Here is a 23,293-nt window from a genome sequence, read left to right as displayed (position 1 = left end):
AATATCTCCTTCATAGGGTTGCTAGGAGAAGGCAAAAAGGCACCCAGAACTCAGTAAATGGTAGTCACTATTATGCCATCCTAATGCTTTCTTCAAGCTTCCTCTAGGACGGTTCCCCAGGGACCTATCATAAAACACCTCCTTAGCCCAGTTCCTCCCACAGAGCAACTTGAGCAGGAAAAGCCCATGACAACCTCCTCTGCTGCCCCAACACATATCAAGCTCTTAGCTAGCCATTCCAAGAACCAAACCTCTGGGCCGTTAGGATAAATAACAAATTCCTTTGACTGTGCTGTGGGAGGACGTTTGTCTTGAACTTGCTAGTAGAGCACAGTGTCTGTGCCCTGGAGCTAGACTACTGGGTTCAAACTGTAGCTCTGCTTATTTACCAGCTATGAGACTTAGCTCGTAAGACTTAACCTCTCTGAGCCTCAGTTTATCATTTGTAAAATGGGGATAAGAATCACATCTATCTCATAGGATTGTCATAAGGGCTATCTAGCTATCTCTCCATCAATCACCTAATATACTTACATTTCAACTTCATCCACTTTCCGAAAGGATTTTATGGAAAAAAAACAAACAAACCTTAAAACAAATTAAAAAAACCCCAAACTCATATATATGAAAAACACACATACACATATATACACATGTACACATATACAACATAAAACTAAAATAAAATTCAAAAAACTCTTCAAGGTGTCATTTTACATCTGTTAAGCCTGGATAAGTTAAAAATAAGTGTACGCATAATTTATCCCTTATAAGTACAACACCCAAAAGTCCATACATTTGTGTTCATACCATCATTTTATAATTTCTTTCCATATAAGAATAGTCTCTACTCTGATTTTGTTGATCATATTTTGTCCTTTTTCTCTGAGTTAGAAATATGCTACAGGATATGACTGTGTAAAAAACTCTCTTATTGGGTAATTCAAGACACTCTCCTAAATCAAAAAAAATTTTTTTTTAATAAATAAATAAATGTACACAATCTTGGCCAGGTTAAGGTGAAAGCGGTTTACTCATAAATTGCTGACACAAGTATAAATTGACTCAAACTATTTAGAACACATTGCAAGAGTTAATAAAAACTTGCACTCTTGGTCCCAGAAATATCAATCTAAGGAATTTCCTCTTAGGAAAAAAGTACTTTAGAAGGAAAAGTTTAAATGTACAAGAATGTGAATTCAAATCCTAAAAATTGTCACCAATCCAAATGTTCTAAAATAGCAAAATGGCTAAGTAAATGATGACGTATCCATCATCACCCTGCCTTACCTCTCAACTATACAAAAATGAAAATTCTAAGGGGAACTCCCTGGCGGTTCAGTGGTTAGGACTCCACGTTTTCTAATGTGTATCAAATTTAGACACCGCAGAAATGTATAGTAACACAAATCCTCACCACAGGTCTCCTTTCTGATCTGTGATGAGTAATGCAATGATCCAGCAAGCTGTCTTCGTCCAGTTCCTTCTGACAAAATGGACATACACACCTGGAAATTACATAGAATACAAACATTACTGAAATTGTTGATAATTAGACAGTAGTCACTTAACTAGAGGTAAAAAAATAGAATGTAAGTGGATCTAGTTTCTAGTCCTCATTCTTTCTAAGTTGATGTTCTTTTTCCAATCCTGATAATAATCTTGGTGCTTAAATTTTTTCTCATGAGAAATGTAAATGTGTAACTTCACAGGGGCAGGATAGAGAATCAGTTATAGTGCACTTGAAGCACTTTATTTTCTTTGGAAGAGAAGTACAATCTGAGCACCCCATTAACTGAGAAACAGAGGAACAAACCACCCAGCTGTGCCTAGGTTACTTCTTCTGTCCCTTTTACTTCCTCCCTTTCCTAAATCAGGTAACATCTGAATGGGATGTTACTTTGTTCTCCTACTAGCATATCTAACAACACTGGCATATATAACTAAAGGTGTCAACTCACAGTATTAGCATCCAGTGAAAAATGGAAAACGGCCTGCAACTACCTTGTTACATCCTTATGCACACCTAGGAGTACCTGTCCCTCACATCTGTGCTGTCCAACAGACTAGTCATTCTGTATGTGTCTACTGGGTTAGTCCAAAGTGAGATATGCTGGAAGTATAAAACACTCAATTTTGAGGGCTTTATATATACATAAAAAAGTTAAATATCTCAATAATTTATATATTGATTACATGTTCAAAGGATAAGACTTTGGCTATATTCAGTTAAATAAAATATATTACAAATTAATTTCACTTGTTTCTTTTTACTTTTTTGAGTATGGCTATTACAGAATTTAAAATTACATATGTGCCCTGCATTATGTTTCCATTGCACAGTGCTGCCTTAAATTCTTAGGGACAATAGGGAGGCTTGGAATTTTTTGCTCACTTTCCATTGTAGATATAACTTCCTGTTCCCCAAGAGTTGTATTCTGGACAAGCTCCCTGCATTAGAATTTTTAAAATTTGAATTATGTAGTAAGTTCTTCCATAAAGCAAAGATTTCTATCTTAAATGCAAATATTAATCTATCCTGTAATACTGATTAATCGACAACCCTTCTCATTTTCTGTTATTTCAATTCTTTATTATCTCATTCTAACTAGCGAGAGAAATTAGTATTTAAATTAGGTTTTGTATATTTTAAAATTTTCATAAAGCCTATTAACCTTACAATCAAACCATACAGAATTCATACTCTGCCTAGAGCTAAAATACTCACAATTTAACAGAATGGTATAATCCTATAATAAAAAGTACATTTGCAAAGTAATCTCTAGTAAAACGACAGGAATGGGGTGATCATTTAGACTTCTGGGTTAGGAAATTTAAGTTACATTTTGAGTAGTATATTTTCTTTTTTAAAACATTTTTATTTAAGTACAGTTGATTTACAATGTTGTGTTAGTTTCAGGTGCACAGCACCGTGATTCAGTTATATATATCTCATACATATATATTCTTTTTCAGATTCTTTTCCCTTATAGGTTATTACAAAATATTGGGTATCTATCCCTGGGCTATACATGCATTTTCTTAAAATAAGCAGAACTAACATTTATCTTCAGGAGAAAAGAAGAAATTATCCTGAATACCTCTTTGATTGGCTGCGTTCATAATATTTAATGGTTTCAAAACCATCATCCCTATGCAGGAGAACACAAATCATTTCTTTATTTCTTTAGCAGAGGCAGATGCCAAACTTTTTAATTCTTCTGCCCATCAGGAGAGTAATAACCCAGATTTCTTTCTTTCTTTTTTTTTTTAAGAAAAAATAATTAATGATCAATATCCTCCATTACACCTACTAGCCACCTCCATCCTTTCTCCAGCCCCATATAAGATTACCCAGAAAACAGGTATAGGATTCAGAATGCCTGCCCCACGCCTGTTCTTTCTTGTTAGAATACATACTGAGATGTCACTTTGTCCCTTCTAAAGAGAAACCAGCAAAATGAGAGAGAATGAGCTGGGGGAACTGAGAGGAGGTGATGGAAAAGTAAAGACAACAACCTCTAAACCATCATCTACTTCAGGACTCTATTAGTCACAAAATAAAGCCTAGCAGAAATTGAACAGTTCTGTTTTATATTTTTATATCTTCCTCCATATAAACTTGTCTGAGGAAGTTTCCACAATCTCTCCAGTGTTCAGTTGGTTCTCCCCATACAAAGTTTTTAAAGCAGAGAGAACAAAATTCTTTTGTAATTATTCCCATTAACAAATGATTACCAATAACAGGTATTATGGTTAGAAGCCAAAGCATAACTACATACATATTTTCAGGACAAAAATATTAAGCTTTCTGGCTCATTAAGTTCTTTATAAGCATATCAAATTTAGCATTAAACTAAATTGTACTGAAACAAACCTTGTTGCTGTCTCTCCAAGTTCTTGTAGTGGTCCATACTTATCTATGTACTTCTGACATGTTCTTATGTGTGCCCTCATTTCACTGAGGCAAACCTATATAGAAGCAGATTAAAATAAGCTCACTGTTGAAAAGGGGCTCATTTCAGTCAATGAAGTCTTTTGTGACCCAGCTGTATTGCTTTCCTTATTTCAAATAAGGTCATAGCGTGGGGTCAGTTGATTAAAAGGATGCAGTTATGATAATAGTACAACCAATTTAAGGCATTATCAAGAATAACACTATTTTAAATAGTTATTTTTTTGGCCGTGTCACGTGGCACGTGGGATCTTTGTTCCCCGACCAGGGATTGAACCCCCACTCCCTGCATTGGGAGCGCGGAGTCTTAACCACTGGACTGGCAGGGAAGTCCCAAGGAAAACACTATTTTAAAATTTTCTTACAACTAGAAGACCCAAAAGCTGAGTTCTTGAATTTGGTTCTTCTACAAAGTATAAGTTTTTAAAATGCAAAGATGTATATTAAATCAAATTTACTTTTTTTGGATCCTATTACCTAAATCGGTGATGGAAAGAGGGAAGTAAGGAAGAAAAAGGGGAGGGGAAAAAGAGCAAAAGGAAGGAAAGGAAAAAAAGTAAAAAGAGAGAAAGAAAGAAAAACAAAGAGAGGTAAAAAGAATAAATAGATGGATTTTAGAGATGTCCAGAGTAAGTAAAAAGAAACCCTGTGCTTCAGGGAAAGATATAAATACCATGGCTTTATAATACATCCAGTAGTATTACATGAATTCACAATATACAGTATACTTAATGGCCCCATTAAGAGCAAACATAAAGGACAGCTACTGCAGTCCATTTTTATCAAGGCAGAATAAAGAGCCCTTGTCCTTCCAGATATACATTCAGATTTCCTAACCATGAGGGATCTGTTGCTAAATAACACATACTCTACTAAATGTGTCATTAGAAACTCTGATAAGATCTTGTGCTAAAGGAAGCTCTGTACAGCTGTAAGGTGGCCGACCCACCCTGCTTCATTTTGCCCAAGCTACGGAAGTTAAACCACAGACATGAAATCTACCATGACAAGAAAACAGTTATAACTGTCACAAAAGACAAAAATAAAAGCAAATGGGGGGCTTCCCTGGTGGCACAGTGGTTAATAATCCACCTGCCAATTCAGGGGACACGGTTTCAATCCCTGGTCCGGGAAGACCCCACATGCCGCGGAGCAACCAAGCCCATGTGCCACAACTACTGAGCCTGCACTCTACAGCCCGCGAGCCACAACAAAGAGTAGCCTCCGCTTGCCGCAACTAGAGAAAGCCCGCACACAGCAATGAAGACCCAATGCAGCCACAAATAAATAAATTAAAAAAAAAAAAAGCAAATGGAAAAGTAAGAACAAATCCTTGCTTTATAACTATCCATCTAAAAAGACGTAAAAGCTAGGACCGATCTAGGCATCTGTCTTAAAACAGACTGTTTGGGACTTCCCTGGTGGTGCAGTGGTTAAGAATCCGCCTGTCAATGCAGGGGACACGGGTCTGGGAAGATCCCGCGTGCCACGGAGCATCTAAGCCCATGCACCACAACTGCTGAGCTTGCACCCTAGAGCCCATGTGCCACAACTACTGAAGCCCGCGTGCCTACAGCCCTTGTCCCACAACAAGAGAAACCACCGCAATGAGAAGCCCACGCACCGCAACGAAGAGTAGCCCTCGTTCGCCGCAACTAGAGAAAGCCCGCGCGCAGCAATGAAGACCCAACACAGCCAAAAATAAATAAATAAAATAATTTTTAAAAAAAACAACAGACTGTTTTACAACTTTTAACATCCAACTTTGCACATCAGTGCTCTCTCATTTCCTTATGACTTTTGTTAAAAGTTTCTTTCTTGGGCTTCCCTGGTGGTGCAGTGGTTGAGAGTCCGCCTGCCGATGCAGGGGACACGGGTTTGTGCCCCGGTCCGGGAAGGTCCCACATGCCGCGGAGCGGCTGGACCCATGAGCCATGGCCGCTGAGCCATGGCCGCTGAGCCTGCGCGCGTCCGGAGCCTGTGCTCCGCGACGGGAGAGGCCCCAATAGTGAGAGGCCCGTGTACCGCAAAAAAAAAAAAAAGTTTCTTTCTTCTTCTTTATATTCCTTGATCAACAAAGAGACACATTCCTCATATAAATTAGCAATCTGGGGACTATGTCCTTGACAGATGAATTGATAAATGCATAGAGCGTCTTACCCCAGACACAAAACTGTGAAAGCCACTGTCAGAAGTGGCAGAAGGAGCAGAAGCCACTGAGCTTGCGCTAAAGGTACTTATCATCTAATGGAGGAAAAACAAACAAACAAAAGATGTGAAGACAAGCAGAGAGGAAACCGTTTGATACTGGGGACTGGAATACTAAAGCCAGGCTCATGGAAGGGAGGTAAGGAGGACTCTGAACAGTAAGAAGAGTTGAAAATGGCTACAGAAGGAATGGCAGTATTCCTGACAAGAGGAAGAGACAGATACAAGAAATACCTCAAAGGAAAGATCAAAATACTTGTGGATAATCAGAAATGCAGGGGGGTGAAAAAGGAAGGGGATCTCCACCCAGGATAACTGAGAGAATACTCTTGTTTCTGACAGGTACCAAAGATGGGATAAAGAACTGGAAGACAAAATAATATGCTGAGTTTGATTTTGTGCATGTTGAATTTTAAATGATGGCAAAATATCAAAGTAAAAGTAATCAGGAATGATATTAAGAATGTGAAAAGCTATTGATTTTGAGCATTCACTATGTTCCACAGTGCTAAAAGCCACTTACATTTTGTTGTTTACCTTTACAACCACTCTGTGACACGAGCATTACCTTTTCCCTCAATTTAAAAGAGTCAAACAAAAACTTAGATTAATAACTTGCCCCAAATCACAAAGAGTAAGGGAGAGAATTAGTGTTTAATCCCAGGATGTCTGACTCCAAAGACCATGCATGGATTCCAGAATCAGGCAGCCACGAATAGATTTTTGAGTCTTACAAAAATATTCAAAAATGCATTGAGCATTTATTATGTGCCAGTCACTCTTCAAAGTGCTGGGTTTACAGCTGTCAATAAAACAGTCATGGTCCTTACCCTCATGGAATCTTGTGGAGATAATGGATAATGGACATTAAATTTCAAAATTCACAAAAGCATAATTACAAATGGTGATAAGTGCTATGAAGAGAAAGCACAGACTGCTAAGAGAAAGTGTAACAGGCTATAGTCTAGATGGACAATCAAGAAAGGTTCTCTAGAGAAGTTTAGATCTTCAGTACACGATCTCTCTTTTGATCTCTAGACTGGTAATACCTAAATATCCTTCTGTTAGCAGTTCAAATTTAATGTATCTAAGACTTAACTTTGTGGATTCTTCTCTAAATTTGCTCGCCATATTAGCACCTTCATCTACTCGTCTCAGAAACTTGGGGAGCATTTTGATACCTCACTGTCACTCACCTCCACATCCAGTTAATTATCAATTTCCTTCAATCCCTCTCCAGAATACACCTTGAAACAACTTCTTATTCCATACCTAATGCTATTACCCTAACCCAGCTTCCTTAACACCTATCCTAAAATCCACTGAATTGGCTTCACCAATCCTGCTTTTGCCCCCTCCAAACCATTTTCCACTCACATGCTAGAGTGACATCTTAAAAATATAAACCTGATCAAAAGCTTATACTTTTTCTATGACTCACTATTGCGTTTAAGATAAAATCTAGAATCTTTGTCACAGCTTCTAAGACCTCACATGATCTAACCAGGCTAGCATAATAACAACGGAGGAAAACTGCAACAAGGAGGAAGTGGTCAACAGAGATAAATACTGCAAAGCCCAGAACAGTAGAGGTGGAATTATGCCACTGGAATTGAAAATAAAGCTATTCATTGGGTGGGCTGCAACAGCATAGCAGGAATGGAGGCCACATAATAGGGGGTCATGGGAGTAATGGGAAGAGAGGAAATGGAAGTGGTCAATGAAAACCTTGGTTTGAAAAATTAGGTGATGGTGGGCATCAGGTGACTGCTGTCCAGCAGCCCATACATAGAGAACCAGAGGAAAGGAAGAGGAGAGGCTGAGACAATAAACTTTGGAAAGTCGGGGCAGGATGAGGTCAAAGGCATAGGTGAAATGACTGGCTGCAAAACAATTTTCTCAGAGTTCTACGCCGGTAACTATGAGCAAAGGCAGGGTCACATACCAGGGTGTCACACTCAGTGCACTTCTGGAACTCGGATTTCATTTTCTTGGCTACATCAGTTGCTGGAACTCCTTCAGAAGGAAGATATGCCCGGCAGTAAGGACAGGTCCACTTATTGTTCTTGAGACTGGTAGCAATGCAAGAACGGCAGAATCTACAGGACACAAACCAAGAACACATCACTTTCCTTAACAGTATAAAGGAGCCACCACTAGGTGTTCATTTATGGAAACCGTATTTTAATGACACCTTGTACACTAAGAGCTGTTCTGCCAAACGAAAGCTCCATCTGCATTCTACAGTTGCTGGGGAGTCTCTTACCTTCCCTGCAAGACCTCCCTGGGGCCACACGTTCTCACCACATGTGCTGCACACATTTAAACAGAAGGTGACAGACAAAGTGGTGAAACAGCCTTCTTACAAACAATGAAAACTATAACTCAAATATTGCTAGCCATAAAAAAGAATGAAATAATGCCATTTCAGCAACATGGATGGACCTAGAGATTGTCATACTAAGTGAAGTAAGTCAGAGAAAGACAAATATCACATGGTATCACTTATATGTAGAATCTAAAAAAATGATACAATTATTTACAAAACAGAAACAGACTCACAGACATAGAAAATAAACTTACGATTACCAAAGGGGAAAGGGGGAGGGAGGGACAAATTAGGAGTTTGGGATTAGCAGATACATACTACTATATGTAAAATACATAAACAACAAGGGCCAACTGTATAACACAGGGAAATATTCAAAATCTTAATAACCTATAATGGAAAAGAATCTGAAAAAGAATATATCTATATCTATATCTATGTGTGTGTATAAATGAATCACTTTCCTGGATACCTGAAACTAACAAAACGCTGTATATCAACTATACTTCAAAAAACCCCCCTATAACTCAAAGGATATCTAACGTGTTCTTTCTTTAATCCTATTTTACCTTAAAATCTGTGGGGCTGGGGGGAATAGGTCTTTGCTCTGTGAGATTCTGTGTGTTAGACAAGAAAATAGCAGCAAGTTGAGGAGGTAAAACCACAAAACACGTTAAAGTCTTCATAAAATAATTTTAAACTCAGCCTCAGATGCAGGAAATTATCTAATCAAAACTACCACTTTAGGAATGTCCTCCACGTCAAGAAATATATTCTCTGTTTACTTAAAGATGATCATGATAAAATCTTAACACAGTCAACAGAATTCACAGAAAATCTTGACCTATTTATGGGAGCTGCTGAAGGCTACATGTGCACAGAAGTAAAAGTGAGCATTTCAATAGGTTATACACATCAGCATGAGCTGACAGCTCTTAACTCAGCATGTAATATATATTTGCAAATATTTATACATGGCAAAAGTTAGGCTGTTTAAGTAAACTATACATACTGAAAAGTTCATATATCAAAGGTATACATACAGCTGAATGAAGTTTCACAAACAAAATTCCTAGTATATTAGCCATTACTGATTCTTTTTTTTTTTTAATTTATTTATTTTCATTTTTAGCGGCATTGGGTCTTTGTTGCTGCGCACGGACTTTTCTCTAGCTGCGGCGAGCAGGGGCTACTCTTCGTTGGGGTGCGCGGGCTTCTCATTGGGTGGCTTCTCTTGTTGCAGAGCACGGGCTCTAAGCACGCGGGCTTCAGTAGTTGTGGCACGCGGGCTCAGTAGTTGTGGCACACGGGCTTAGTTGCTCCACGGCATGAGGGATCTTCCCGGACCAGGGCTTGAACCCGTGTCCCCTGCATTGGCAGGTGGATTCTTAGCCACTGCGTCACCAGGGAAGCCCAGACATTACTGATTCTTAAAAGTATTCTCTTCTGCCTCTGTTATAAAATTCTTATATGCACACAGAGGATGCTTACGTCTGCACTGTTCTTGAGGCATCTGCTTGCTGTTGATGCCTGCCCAGCACCCACTTCCCCTTTTTCTTGCCATAGCATCCTGATTTTGCTCTGCAGAACTACACCTCTTATATGAGATACAATTTGGTGGGACCTCAATCCAGGTGAAGGCAGAGCGCCTAATGTCGGCCACACTAAGTAAACCCTCTCTCTGGGAGATGAATACTAAACAGAGTGACATAAAGACTGATTCAGCAACAACTTGATAGGACTATCCTGCTCTTTATTTAGAACCCTAGACCTGCCTAGGTTCCTACCTTTTTCTTCCTGAGTGTTTTTGTTATTAATGTCGCTTGGTAACTTTATATTTTGATATAATTTCAAATTTGATACACTGTTTTTAATTTACAAAATTTTAAAACACTTCCACATCCCTTAATTCGTTTAACCTTAATAAACCCCTAAGAAAGATCATTATTTCCTTTATAGATGAGGAAACTGAGGTACGTAGAGGTTAAGTTACATCAGCAAGGTCACAGCTACAGAAAGTGCCTGGACTTTGTTGACCTTAAGCTGAGGTTTCCTGACTCAGAATTCAGTGACCTATCTTTCTACAACCGCAGCTATCCCAGTTGGAAAGAGCAATACTTTCAGAATCAAAAGACCTAAGTCCCCTGCTGTATTTTTTTTTTTTACATCTTTATTGGAGTATAATTGCTTTACAATGGTATGTTAGTTTCTGCTTTATAACAAAGTGAATCAGTTATACATATACATATGTTCCCATATCTCTTCCCTCTTGCGTCTCCCTCCCTCCCACCCTCCCTATCCCACCCCTCCAGGCGGTCCCAAAGCACTGAGCTGATCTCCCTGTGCTACGCGGCTGCTTCCCACTAGCTATCTACCTTAAGTTTGGTAGTGTATATATGTCCATGCCACTCTCTCACTTTGTCACAGCTCACCCTCCCCCCTCCCCATATCCTCAAGTCCATTCTCTAGTAGGTCTGTGTCTTTATTCCTGTCTTATCCCTAGGTTCTTCCCCTGCTGTATTTTACTTCTATCTGCCTCAGGCGATTAATTGTAAGTACTAAGGCATTTGTCCTTGCATTTCTTTTAGTCCCTAAGAATTGGTTCTCAAAGTGTAAGGGTATTTATTACAAACGGTCCAAATGCTCAACTCATAATTAACATTTCTAATACAACACCTGTGGTTCTGACAGGAATTCTTTGTTTACATAATTTAGGAGCAAGCAGATAACACTGTGTTTCTTGTCAACTAAAAGTCTTCCCCCCTTTCTCACAGTTTGAGTTTTATGCTAATACAAACCGAAGATGAATATTGGTGCAAAGGGACTTCCCTGGTGGCACAGTGGTTAAGAATCTGCCTGCCAATGCAGGGGACATGCAAGACACACAAACAAAACATACCGGTGCCAAGCCCCGTGGTAGGCACTAACACACATCAGCTCATCTTACCTCATTTTGCTCTCACAGGAATCCTAAATGCTGCTCTTTCTCCTCACCCTGACTGATAGCAAACTGAAGTTCAGAGAGGTGTAAAAACTTGCCCAAGTCACAGAGACAGAAGATAGTAGTATTTTTATCATCAAACTGTTTTGGGAGAGGCTCAAAATTTGTAGTCTTTTTTAAAAAAAAAAAATTATTTATTTATTTTGGGGCTGCGCTGCTGTGCGCGGGCTTTCTCTAGTTGCGGCGAGCGGGGGGGGGCTACTCTTTGTTGCGGTGCTCGGGCTTCTCATTGTGGTGGCTTCTCTTGCTCTGGAGCATGGGCTCTAGGAACGCGGGCTTCAGTAGTTGTGACTTGCGAGCTCAGTAGTTGTGGCTCGCGGGCTCTAGAGCACAGGCTCAGTAGTTGTGGCGCACAGGCTTAGTTGCTCTGCGGCATGTGGGATCCTCCCGGATCAGGGCTCGAACCTGTGTCCCCTGCATTGGCAGGCGGATTCTTAACCACTGCATCACCAGGGAAGTCCCTGTAGTCTTCTTAAAGACACTTTAATTCCTCCCAGTGACAAGCAGAAGCAGCAAAGTTTTGAGATCACTGATGTAGCTGTATAAGCCAGTGGGCTTTACCTAGGGTACATTTCTGTTGTTATTGATTGATTGATTGATTGATTGATTGCGGTACGCGGGCCTCTCACTGTTGTGGCCTCTCCCGTTGCGGAGCACAGGCTCCGGACGCGCAGGCTCAGCGGCCATGGCTCACGGGCCCAGCCGCTCCGCGGCATGCGGGATCTTCCCGGACTGGGGCACGAACCCGTGTCCCCTGCATCGGCAGGCGGACTCTCAACCACTGCACCACCAGGGAAGCCCCTCTGCTGTTATTTTATGTATGCTTCATACATGTTTTTGTAACTATGATTGATAACCACAACAATGGAAATTCCTAGTAGATATTCATGAAAAGTAGCACACTTGAGGCATTAAAAAATTTTTTTTATTGGTGTATAGTTGCATTACACTGTTGTGTTAGTTTCTGCTGTGCAGCAAAGTGTATCAGTCACACATATACACATATCCCCTCTTCCTTGGACTCCTTCCCATTTAGGTCACCACCGAGCATTGAGTAGAGTTCCCTGTGCTATACAGTCTGTTCTCATTAGTTACCTATTTTATATGTAGTAGTGAATATATGTCAGTCCCAATCTCCCAATCCATCCCACCCCACCCTTACCCCCTTGGTATCCATACGTTTGTTCTCTATGTCTGTGTCTCTATTTCGGCTTTGCAAACAAGTTCATCTATAACGTTTTTCTAGATTCCACATATATGGCTTAATATACGATATTTGTTTTTCTCTTTCTGACTTACTTCACTCTGTATGACAGTCTCTAGGTCCGTCCAAGTCTCTGCAAATGGCACAATCTTGTTCTTTTTTATGGCTGAGTAATAATCCATTGTATATATGTACCACATCTTCTTTATCCATTCCTCTGTTGATGGTCATTTAGGTTGCTTCCATGTCCTGGCTATTGTAAACAGTGCTGCAATGAACATTGTGGTACATGACTCATTGTGAATTATGGTTTTCTCTGGGTATATGCCCAGTAGTGGGATTGCTGGGTCATATGGTAGTTCTATTTTTAGTTTTTTAAGGAACCTCCATACTGTTCCCCATAGTGGCTATATCAATTTATTGAGGCATTTTAAAAATCAAGTCCCTCCCTATAATCCCCCCCCACTAAGTCTGTACAGTGGTGTTATCTGTGGCATGAAACTCTCAAATGAGCATTATGTAGATGTCCTTGCATTACGTGAGAATATTAGTTGCAAATCCGGTAGATTAGTCAATTAACTGTACTTTTAACAGAAGTGATTATGAACTGGAGAAAACACATCAAGATCAAGGTGTTTTGGAACAGATTGAACTTACTGATTATGAGTATGTAAAAACCACAGCTTTAGAAGTGTTACCATGGAAAGGTACTGGATGCTGCTGCACCTCAAGTCTCACATTCTGGGGTGCAGAAGCAAGACTGCAGAACTGCTTAGTTCAAAAGATCTGAGGGGAACATCCTCTCCTTAAAGGTACAGTTATCAAATTCAAGTCATGAGAGCTGAAGCATCTACCATCCTTACCCTAGCACCTTGGGTAGACAAGGTAGACACAGAGACAAGATAACTCTAAACTAAAACCTCTTAGAAAGCAAAGTGTAGAAGTGTATATAGAGTGTGAGCTTCTTACAGGTTTGTAGATGTGTAAAAACATCTAGGGTAAAGAAAATAAGAACATTTACCTACCTGCTGGAGAAATGGGAACGGGAAAGAAAGGGGTATATGGTAGAAGAAGGGTATTTTCACTGTCGAATTTTAAGTGTGAACCACATAACCTTATTACCTACACAATAAACAATTCTTTTAAAAAGTTAATTACCTACAACCACTTGGGATAACTGGTCTGGTAGTGTCTGATAAAACAAAGTTACAGGCACCCCTTGACCCTGCAGTAGCAAGCCCATGTTTTACTCGAGAAGTTAAAGAATATGTCCATTTGTATTCAGAAGGAATGTTTTCACAGTAGACCCAACCTGGAAATAACCCAGATTTTTATCAACAAGAAGATGAATAAACAACCCATGGCACATTCCTACAATGGAATACTACACAGCAATAAAAAAAGAACAAATTACTGATACACGCCATAACATGGATGACTCTCAGAGACATACTAAGAAGCCAGACACATGAACTTATCTACAAAACAGAAACAGACTCACAGACATAGAGAACAGACTTGTGGTTGCCAAGGGGGATGGGATGTGGGGAAGGGATGGATTGGGAGTTTGGGATTAGCAGATGCAAACTATTATATACAGAATGGATAAGCAACAAGGTCCTACTGTATAGCACACGGAACTGTATTCAATATCCTGTAATAAACTATAATGGAAAAGAATATGAAAAAGAATATATATAAATATAAATATATGTAACTGAATCACTTTGCCGTACACCAGAAACTAACACAACATTGTAATTCAACTATACTTCAATAAGATCAATTTTAAAAAAAGAAGCCAGGCACAAGAAAGTACATCTTGTGTAATTCCACTTATTTGAAATTTTTGAATAGGCAAAACTGATCTATGATAGGGAAAAAAATAACACAACAGTGATTGCCTATGGGGGTACACGGACGGGGATGGCTGGGAAGGGGCATAAGGGAACCATATGGGGGGTAATGAGACTATTCTATATCTTGTTAGGGGTTTGGGCTAAACATTGGTCAAAGCTCTGCAAATGTTATACCTAGGATGTATGCATTTCACTCTATGTGTAATTTACCTTTAGCAAATCCCATAAACAAATTGTGAACTCTGGTTAATATTATGCATGCTGATATGAGAAGGGGTAGAGTGTGCTGATGTTTGTAACCTACTCTAAAATGCATCAAAAAAATAAGATGGATTGATGGATGGATAGGTATGTGATAAAGTGAGAGGTAAAAGCAAATACGGTAAAATTAACAATTGTAGAAATAGGTATGGATATATGGTTGTTCACTGTACAATTCTTTCAACTTAGCTGTATATTTGACATTTTTCATAATAAAATGTTAGGGAAAATTAACCACCTTACTATGACTTAAATTTTCTCTACTTTTCAGAAAAATTTAGTTGGAAAACCGGGAAGGGAAATGCTTGGAGGATGAGAGACCTGAAATACTTAATAGAATGTGATTTGAAAAGAAAAATATTTTTAAAAATGATATTTTTAAGAGCATCCAAATTCAGTGTGAGGAAAAGATTACTTTGCATTTATGATTTTTAAAATAAATTTAAAGAGCACAGAACAATTTGAAAGATGATATAAGGCTGAAGGGAGAGAAAACAGAACTGTAAAAAAATGAATTCATGTGGCTTTTAGCAAGAACAGTTATTGCATGGTTATAATGAAGATTTATAAAACATGTACAAGTCTCCCCACACCCAACCATACAAGCATGCATTCACTAAGGAAATTTTCACTAATAGCTTATGATTGCCAATGTTTGACATGCCAGAGCTGAAACCATGGCAGTGCCCAAGGTCCCTGCTCTCAAGAGTTCTAGAAGGAGGAGAGAGGAAATGAGAAGGTAAACGAAAAGACTGGCAAATGATAAATGCTCTGAGAAGAATAAAACAGTTGACAACAAAAATTGAGTGGGTGGGGCAGAGGGAGCAGTGAGATGGGTGGTCCCTCAGATGACATTTGAAGGCATCAGTCTTGGGAAGATCTGGGAATGGTTTTCCCAGCTGAAAACAGGGACCATTTTGCTGAGGTACCAGCGTGGTTGAAATGCAGGGGGCCCAGGGGAGGGTAATTGGCAATATGTGGGACAGGAAGGTAGGTAGGAGACCAACCACAAAGCCAGAGCTAAGCGTGATGGGAAGGCACCGGAGGGTCTTAAGAGGGAGAGTGATACGACTTGATTTACATTATATAGATCACTGGCTCCTGGGTGAAGAATGGATTACAGAGGTACGAGAGTCACGGCTCAGAGTCCAGTGTTAATTCCATTGTAAGCGTTGGTTCAAGAGAGGATGGTGGCTTAGCCCAGAAAAGGAGCAGTAGACAGTGTAAGTGGACAGACAGATTTAGGATTGATTTGGGAAGCAGAGGCAAAAGGGCTTACAATATACCAAATGACAACAAATATATGCCCCATTATGCCAAGTGAAAGAAGTCAAATACAAGACTATTTACTGTATGACTCCAAAGCTCAGTGACAGAAAGCTGATGGGGTTGCCTGGGGCCCAGGAGTTTGGGGAGTGGATTGATTGTAAAGGATTCGAGGGAACTTCTTAGGGTAATGGAACTAACTGTTCTAGATCTTGTTTGTGGTGGTGGTTATATGATTGTATACAATTATGTACTGTATCACCTCAATAAAGCTGAAAAACGCAACCCAACTTAACAAAAAATGCCCCAGTGACGACAGGTCAGTAACAACAACACTGCATGAGAATCACAGAAATACACACAGCACAGAACCATTCAGAATCCTGTAGGGGTCCCTCCCACACAGACCCAGGTAGAGAGTAGCTACTCAGTAAATGGTCAGTAGATTTAAATAACTAAATCAGTTATGAGGAATGGGCCAAAGGGGAATTTCCTGGGCAGGGCCCAATGTTCCCATTAATAAATAAGTGTTGTGTCCTTCTGGAAGAACCCAAGGGGTAAAAATGAACACAAACCCCAGGGATAAGAAATTCCTGTTTGTCTGTCCCCCTCTCCCCCTCCATAAGGTGGCTGAGAATGACGAATCACAACAGACATGATCAGAATTAGGAGAATGTAGGGAAAAGATAGAAGTCAACTGCATGTTTTTTAAAGACCGATTTAATGTTTTCAAAAATTCTGAATGAGTTGTCGTTGCCTTTTTTTTTTTGGCCGTGCCTTGTGGCATGAGGGATCTTAGTTCCCTGACCAGGGATAGAACCCGTGCCCCCTGCAGTGGAAGCACAAGTGGTCATAGCTTTAAAATCAGATTTCACACACAAATTCAAATTTCTGGCTTTTGAAGAGCTAAGTCTCCTGCAACTCTGCACTCATTTCCCACGTGGCCACATGGGTCGGTGCCCCTTCCTGTAGATACCCATCCTCCTTGCTCACTCACACCCCTTGCCTCCCCCCTGCTGAGTTTGCAGCTCCTAATGACATCAATCAGGAACCAGATAATGACTCTAAGAACTTTAAAACCAGCTGGGAACTTAATTATCCCACCCCCATTGTTTATCTCATTAACCCCTTTCTGTTTCTCTAATTAAGTGGTTAGCAATAAAACTCATATAAGGAAAGGGAGGCAAGGTATTGGAGGAAAATGGGGAAAGGGTTGCTGAGGACACTGGGTAAAGTTATGCACTCAATCTTAAGGGGGAAAACTGCACCCTAAGTATAGGAGAATTAAAGAGGAAAGGGCTGTATTAGGGACTCCATGGGGCCTAGGGCTAGACAGGCAAAATAAGTAGCCAGAGGTGGTCCCTAAATGTGGTTCTGGAAGAAGCCCTTGGCAACGTGTGGTTGGTCTGACATTTTCGTTATGTTCTCAACACTGGGCTGCCTCACTGTGGGCAGGCCAATATGAAGCTGAATGAAAATCTTGGGCTCCCTTGGGGAGCTGGAACATATAAATAGAACAAGGGGAATTGCAATTGTTATTCAAAGGGAGGATGAGAGTATCGGGCTAAAATACTCCAATATAGGACAATACACACATACACACACAACCAGTCTCCCTCTTCGGTGATCCAATGATGGATCGATCAGCCTGGACAGTCCCAAGCGCAGCTATTCTTAGAGCACAGGCCTTTAGCCACTGTCCCTCAAGATTTCCTTGGAGGTGTTCATGTATTCAATTAGGTCATGCTCAAAGTCCAGCCTGGGAATCATTCGGCCTCCAAAAATTGACTCTGCATATCTCTACACTCCTTTACATGTTGATTTTTATATTTAGCCCCCTAAGGAAAATTTTATTTCCTTTAATCTACAGTCTTAGAGGGGTGCCTCAAACACTGTCCTCAACTTGCAGTATCTTACTGTCAATCAAATAGGGTTATCTGAGGCTGTACTTCTCAAATCTTAAAATGCATATAAATCACATGGGCATCTTGTGAAAATGCGGATTGCGATTCAGCAGATTTGAGTTGGGGGCTGAGACTCTGCAATGCTGCTGGTCCTAGGACCAGTAGTCAGGTGCTAAAGAGAATCCCGATGTAAAACTCAGCCTGCTACATTATTTAAGTTCTGTTTGCTGGAGAATATGTAATTTAATAGATCACTAATATTTAATGTGCCTACGACAACACTAATGTTGCTAAGTAACACAGAGCAGTCCAACCACCAGATGAGGCAAATTTCAGGCCAGCTCATTACATCTTTCTAAAATTCTTGGTAATACAGGCACAGATGAGTAACCCTATAAAAGGGAGTTCAAAAACTATCATGGGACTCCTATCTATGACTCAAACTCCATAGCACCAGCTGGCTGGCACTATGAAATGGTTGTCCAAAGTTGTGCTCACCAAAGTATCCAAATTTTGTCTTTTTTTTTTTTAAATAAATTTATTTTTGGCTGCATTGGGTCTTCGTTGCTGCACGTGGGCTTTCTCTAGTTGTGGCGAGCAGGGGCTGCTCTTTGTTTTGGTGCGCGGGTTTCTCATTGCAGTGGCTTCTCTTGTTGCGGAACATGGGCTCTAGGCACACGGGCTTCAGTAGTTGTGGCTTGTGGGCTCTAGAGCGCAGGCTCAGTAGTTGTGGTGCACGGGCTTAGTTGCTGCACGGCATGTGGGATCTTCCCAGACCAGGGCTTGAACCCGTCCATGTCCCCTGCATTGGCAGGCAGATTCTTAACCACTGCGCCACCAGGGAAGCCCCAAATTTTGTCTTCTTCTTATTATTTTTAAATTAATTAATTAATTTAGTTTTGGCTGCATCGGGTCTTAGTTGAGGCACGAATCTTTCATTGCAGTGCACAGGATCTTGGTTGCAGCACTTGGGCTTCCCTCCAGTAGTGGCACCTGGGCTCCAGAGCACGTGGCTTCTGTAGTTGCGGTGTGCAGGCTCAGTAGTTGCGGCACGCATGTGGGATCTTAGTTCCCCGACCAGGGATCAAACCTGCGTCCCGTGCATTGGAAGGTGGATTCTTAACCACTGGACCACCAGGGGAGTCCCGCAAATTTTGTCTTAGAGTCATTCATTAATTCAAAATACTTAACACCTACTAAGCGCCAGACCTTAAAGGAGTGGCAACGTGGAAAGTAGCATTCCTTTATTAGAGCAACGGCTCTCAAGAGTTTTGGGTCTTGATGGTACAAAAGACTCCAATCATCCTATTTTAAGTGATGCTTATCCAAGTACATTAGAAGGAGGAAGCATTCTATATACATTTGTTTTAGCATCAGGGGCCTGGATGATTTCATCTTAAAATCAAATCACAGGTCGACAGGCACAGGAAAGGATGCTCAAGATTGCTAATCATGAGGGAAATGCATATCAAAATCACAAGATATCACCTCACACCTGTCAGAATGGCTATCATCAAAAAGAACACAGATAACAAATGTTGGAGAGGATGTGGAGAAAAGGGAACCCTCGTACACTGTTGGTGAGAATGTAGATTGGTGCAGCCACGGTAAGAAAATGGTATGAAAGTTTCTCAAAAAACTAAAAATAGAACTACCCTATGACTCAGCAATTCCGCTCCTGGGGATATATCTGAAAAAAAATGAAAACGCTAATTTGAAAAGATACACACACCCCAACATTCATAACAGCATTATTTACAATAGCTAAGATATGGAAGCAACCTAAGTGTCCATCAACAGATGAATGGGTGAAGAAAAGGAATGGACTACTACTGAGCCATAGAAAAGGAACAAAATTTTGCCGTTTGCAGCAACATGGATGGACCTGGAGAGCGTTATGCTAAGTGAAATAAGTCAGACGGAAAAAGACAGATACTGTATGATATCACATGTGGAATCTAAAAAATACAACAAACTAGAGAATATAACAAAAAAGAAACAGACTCACAGAGAACAAACTAGTGGTTGTCAGTGGGGAGAGGGAAGGGGGAGGGGCACTTTAGAGGTAGGGGATTAAGAGGTACAAACTATTAGGTATAAAATAAGCTACAAGGATATATTGTACAAAACGGGGAATATAGCCAATATTTTATAACTAAATGGAGTATAACCTTTAATAATTATGAATTACTATATTATACACCTGTAACATATAATATTGTACAGCAACTATACTTCAAAAAAAAATCAAATCACAGTTCAAATATTATGTCAACGTAAGTTGCAATCAGATGGGAACCTTCCATGAACTCCCACTACTTCAATTCAACTAATTGCATCTGTGCCCATTTAATATTCTACATCCTCTTAAATGGATGAACTGTCCATTCTCCTGCCTAAGGCCAAGCCCCCCACTGTAAATCCTAGCCCCGCAATTCTCTCTTCTCTCCTGTGCATCAAAATTTCCCTCACTATTGGTTCATTTCCATCAGCATACAAAAGATTCCATTCTTCTTTTAAAAGAAGATTCTCTTGATCCCACTTCTTTTTCCAGCTATTGCCCAATTTCTCTCTTCCCTTTGCCTCTAAACTTCATGAAAGGGCTTTCTCTACTCTCCATCTCTATCACATACTTGACCTTTAAAGCAGCACTGGATTCAGTGGGTCGCTCTTCCCTGGAAAATACTTCTTGCACTCAGTCAGCCTCCAGGACACCTGGGGGTTTCCTTCCTCTCCTTTGGCTGCTGCTTTTCTGGCTTCCATGTCCCAGCTTCTTCTTCTTCTTTTTAAAATAATTAATTTATTTATTTGGTTGCGGGTCTTAGTTGTGGCAGGCGGGCTCCTTAGTTGCGGCCAGCAAACTCTTAGTTGCAGCCTGCGAACTCTTAGTTGCGGCATGCATGTGGGATCTAGTTCCCTGACCAGGGATCGAACCCGGGCCCCCTGCACTGGGAGTGTGGAGTCAACCACTGCACCACCGGGGAAGTCCCCATGTCCCAGCTTCTAAATATCGGTGGGCGCCGCTGCTCAGTCCTTGCACCTCTATTCTTTTCTAACTATACTTAACTCCTTGATGAGCTCATCCAGTCCCATGGATTTATATTGAGTATATGTTTATGATTCCCAAGTTTATTACCTACAGCCCAGCTCCTCCTCTGAACTCCAAGCTCACATATCCAATTGTCCACTCAACAGCTCCACTCGGTTGTCTGAAACTTGGCTTGTCAGTAACTGAACTCTTGACTTAAACGTGATCTTCATCCCGTCCTCTTAGTCTCTCCCATCTCAGTTAGAGCGGCTCCAGCCTTCGCTAAGGCCAAGCACTTTGCAGCCACCCTTGATTCTTCACTTTCTTCCACACTCCGCATCAAATCCATCGTGTTACCGGCACCTTCAAAGATATCTCTATAGTCCTACTATTCTCACCACCTCCACAGTCCCCATGCTGGTCCCGTCCTTTCCCACCTGGATCACTACGGTGGCCTCTGAACTCAATCTCCTCAGCTTGCTCCTCCCTCTACAGACTATTCTCAGCAGCCCGACAGATGCTTTAAAATCAGCTCAAGCCATGAATCTGCTCAAAATCCTCACTCAGAGGAAAAGGCAAACTTCTTAATGTCCCCACACCAGTCAAACTAGCTTCCTCACCTCCTGCTTTCCTCTGGACCAACACTGTACAAAATCAGGCCCTGTTTATTAAGAGTCCATGCTTAATTAAGAATAGAAATTGAGAGGAGTAATATTTAGAAAATTGTATAGGAATCTGACAGAGTAATATTATGCTGTTGAATCTAATAACAATTTTTCAAATGACGGCTTGTATTTTATATATCTTTTTTTTTTTATTGGCCACACTTCATGGCTTGTGGGATCTTAGTTCCCCAACCAGGGACGGAACCCGGGCCACGGCACTGAAAGCACCGAGTCCTAACCACTGGACTGCCAGGGAACTCCCTATCTTTGGTATTTTTAAATTTCATTTTTCCACAACACATTTTTTATTTTATAAAATTATTGGTCTGTGATGGGCTGGAAATTAAAACAAAACACTTCAGAGGTTCCTTACAACAGATAATTTAAGATGCACTTCTCTAAATATCCTAATATTGCAACTCCCATATACTTCCTACCTCACTTCTTTTTGCGGTACGCGGGCCTCTCACTGTTGTGGCCTCTCCCGTTGCGGAGCACAGGCTCCGGACGCGCAGGCTCAGCGGCCATGGCTCACGGGCCCAGCCGCTCCGCAGCACGTGGGATCTTCCCGGACTGGGGCACGAACCCATGTCCCCTGCATCGGCAGGCAGACTCTCAACCACTGCGCCACCAGGGAAGCCCCCCTATCTCACTTCTTTGTCTTATTTTTTTAATCCTTAACACTATATAACAAACTACATACTTAACACCTGTATCTTGTTTATTGTCCATCTTCCTCATAAGAATGCAAACTCCAAAAGGATAAGCCTTTGTGTCTGTGTGCTCAGCACAGAGCAGGCCACGTTGGCTGGATCAAAAAACGAATGCACTCCGTGCAATAGTAGGTCTAACCAAACAACCCACAGCAAACTAAAATGATAATGATGAAGCTAAACGAACAATGATTTTAATTTTAAGAAAACTGTGGATTCCTACCGTCTGCTTGAGCAACATGTAGGTGTGTGCATGGCTGCCTCATAGTCAGGCTTCTTAAGAGAATTCTGAAGTGTCTTCTAGTAAAGCCTGATAATGATCTAATTTTTGGTTTTGATCACCAGATTTTAATAACCCTTAAAAGCCTGTTGAAAAGATGTGATGGTTAGTCTTATGTATCAACTTAGCCAGCCTATAGTACTCAGTTTAATTCAACACTTAAGCAAATGTTGCTGTGAAGGTATTTTGTAGATGTGGTTAACATCTATAATCAGTTGACTTCAAGTAGAGCGATTATCCTCAATAATGTAAATCAATTCCTTAATATCAATCTCTCTTTCTCTCTCTCTCCATATATTTATATATAATCTATTGGTTGTTTCTCTGGAGAATCCTCACTGATAGAAAATATGTATAAATATCTATAATAAATAATAGGATAAGTAGCTTTACTCTTAGGTTAAAAAGAAGTCTTTGGGATTGCATACCTCCTGTAAGAATGAAAGTACTGTGGGCTTTGGAAGTGAAAAGGGTAAAGGGAGTCAAAAGGTACAAACTTTGAGTTATAAAATAAGTAAGTCATGGGATGTAATATACAGCATGGTGACTATAGTTAATAATAATGTATTGCTTATTTGAAAGATGCTAAGAGAGTAGATCTTGGTACTTCCCTGGTGGCA

General features: G+C 40.5%; 1 protein-coding gene across 4 annotated transcripts in view; it reads right to left on the bottom strand.

The window, feature by feature from the left end:
* Window positions 1-23,293, bottom strand: part of RNF125 (ring finger protein 125) — a 64,797-nt gene that overhangs the window by 18,262 nt on the left and 23,242 nt on the right. For all 4 annotated transcript variants that reach the window (XM_022586908.3, XM_022586906.3, XM_022586910.3 and 1 more), the window contains exons 2-4: window positions 8,109-8,262; window positions 3,878-3,972; window positions 1,418-1,508 (exon numbers count right to left, since the gene is read on the bottom strand). In XM_022586908.3, coding sequence (XP_022442616.1) covers window positions 1,418-1,508; window positions 3,878-3,972; window positions 8,109-8,262 — 340 coding nt within the window. The remainder of the gene's footprint in view (window positions 1-1,417; window positions 1,509-3,877; window positions 3,973-8,108; window positions 8,263-23,293) is intronic.

The sequence above is a fragment of the Delphinapterus leucas genome, chromosome 14 (assembly GCF_059928025.1).
Source record: "Delphinapterus leucas isolate spDelLeu-1000000601 "Yukka" chromosome 14, BTC_Dleu_Yukka2, whole genome shotgun sequence".
Classification (NCBI taxonomy): domain Eukaryota; kingdom Metazoa; phylum Chordata; class Mammalia; order Artiodactyla; family Monodontidae; genus Delphinapterus; species Delphinapterus leucas.
Note: the sequence above shows the minus strand (reverse complement) of the source record. Positions and strands in the feature narration are given on the sequence as shown.